Below are 1,751 nucleotides of genomic sequence, written 5' to 3'. Positions count from 1 at the left end.
GCCATGGTGCGTGTGCTCCTACACGAGTGCAGCCAGCCAGCCTTGCACCCAGTTCCCTGCGTGCCACCCCAGTGCGTGTGCGTTGTGCTCGTGGCAGGAGATACGTACGGCCCAGTGGCAGGTCACCCTCGCCTGTCCTTTGCAGCGGTTTCTGCCCTTGGGCGCTCTCATGCTGGGGGAGAAGGGGCGAGCATAAACCTGTGCCAAGCTGCTTTCGGCTGGTTAGCTGCTGGGCTCAGCGTCTTTTGAAAGTCACCATGAAGTGGCAGCAGCGTTGGCATCTCCGTGCCCCTTGTAGTGCACAGCTGAAAGGTCTGGTGGCACCTCAGAGGAGAGGGCCCAAATGCCCTCCTGTTGGCTAGATGGGCAAGGACGGTCTCTTGTCCAGCAAGAGCAGCTTGGGCTGAGCAGAAATCCACAGATCCTCTTCATCCTTCTTCTTCTTCTTCTTCTTCTTCTTGTTCCTCTCGGTGTGCAGCTGCCCATTGCTGCTGGTGCCACCTTTCTTCCTGTTTTCTCTCCTCTGGCTGCAGAAGCAGCAGTGGCAGCAGATGAAAATGAATGCAATGAGGACGACAAAGGGCAGACCCATCAGCACGGCCAGGCAGATGGTGTTAAAGATGCCTTCCTCATGCTTGGTGCGGATGAGCTCCAAGATGGAATTGAAGAAAGAGCTGATCTTCTGCTCCATGTCAGCTCCTGGGCAGGCTGCCTGTGCTGCTCCCTCTGCTTTGAAGGCCTCTTGGGATATGTTCAGCTCCTGTAAGCAGCTGACAGGCTCCACAAGCGTCTTTGGATGGTGCCTGCAGAGACAGAAACCACATGGATCAGGTACCTGCTCCCTCAGCAATTTTGTCCATGGAACTGCCAGCACAGCCACAGCCCTAGCAGGATAAGAAGTCCGCTGCCACAGGGGCCAGACCATGGTACTGGCCATGTCCCTTTGGGTGTCCCCATCTGAGAAACACAGCTGCCCAAACTCTCTTGGGCTTGAGCTTTGGTTGGGCTTCCCTACTTGCCTTGGCATCTGGCCGAGCACACATCCTGCCTCCCTGGACACACATCTCAACTCTTGCTTGGCAGCCAGAGCGTGGAGCCTGTGCAGCCTTTTGTAGGGCTTATTTCTTATCAGATGAGAAATTTTCTGCAGGAGGAGCTTTTCTGTCTAGGTAGGGACTTGCTTGGTCTGGGCAAGGGACCACACCAGAGAGTGGCACCGCTGCTATCAGAGCCAGGTCTTAACGTGTCATGGGTCTCTCCTTACCCCTGATCCACCCTGGGACAAGGTGGCTGGTTTGGACAGACCATTTCTCATGGTCTGGGGTCTGGGGCCGGGCAGCTGAGCTGCTCTGGGCAGCACAGAGGCAAGGTGTGCCTGTCCCAGGCACCATGCTGGGGTCCGGTCCTGCTGCTCTGGCACCCAGGGCCCCACTGGCAGGTTTGGGGTGGGGGCTCTGGTTAAACCATCTGTATTTCTGATGGTGGCTATGGTCAGTGGGATTCGCAGGCAGTGGTCAGGCACCCGTGGCCATCTCTGTGCACCCAGGGCTGGCCGCAAAGGCAGCGGTGAGGGAGGACAAGGGTTGGCTGAGGACAGAGAAGCCGTTGCTGTGCCTCACCTGGGAATTACTCCAAGGGCTGGGTAGGGCTGAGGAGCATTTCTGCAGCCTGACGTAAGGTTTTCCTCTCCCTCAGGGAGGGAGAGGTGCTGCTGAGTCGCAGGATGCCTGGGGAAGCCCTCCTGCAGGGGC

General features: G+C 57.7%; 1 protein-coding gene across 1 annotated transcript; it reads right to left on the bottom strand.

The window, feature by feature from the left end:
- Positions 1–358: 358 nt before the first annotated feature.
- Positions 359–691, bottom strand: KIAA0040 (KIAA0040 ortholog). The gene has a single exon (XM_010187293.1). It carries the CDS (start codon positions 689–691, stop codon positions 359–361), a length of 333 nt encoding a protein of 110 aa, XP_010185595.1.
- Positions 692–1,751: the final 1,060 nt, after the last annotated feature.

This window comes from Mesitornis unicolor, unplaced genomic scaffold, assembly GCF_000695765.1.
Source record: "Mesitornis unicolor isolate BGI_N332 unplaced genomic scaffold, ASM69576v1 scaffold9556, whole genome shotgun sequence".
In the NCBI taxonomy this organism is placed as follows: domain Eukaryota; kingdom Metazoa; phylum Chordata; class Aves; order Mesitornithiformes; family Mesitornithidae; genus Mesitornis; species Mesitornis unicolor.
Note: the sequence above shows the minus strand (reverse complement) of the source record. Positions and strands in the feature narration are given on the sequence as shown.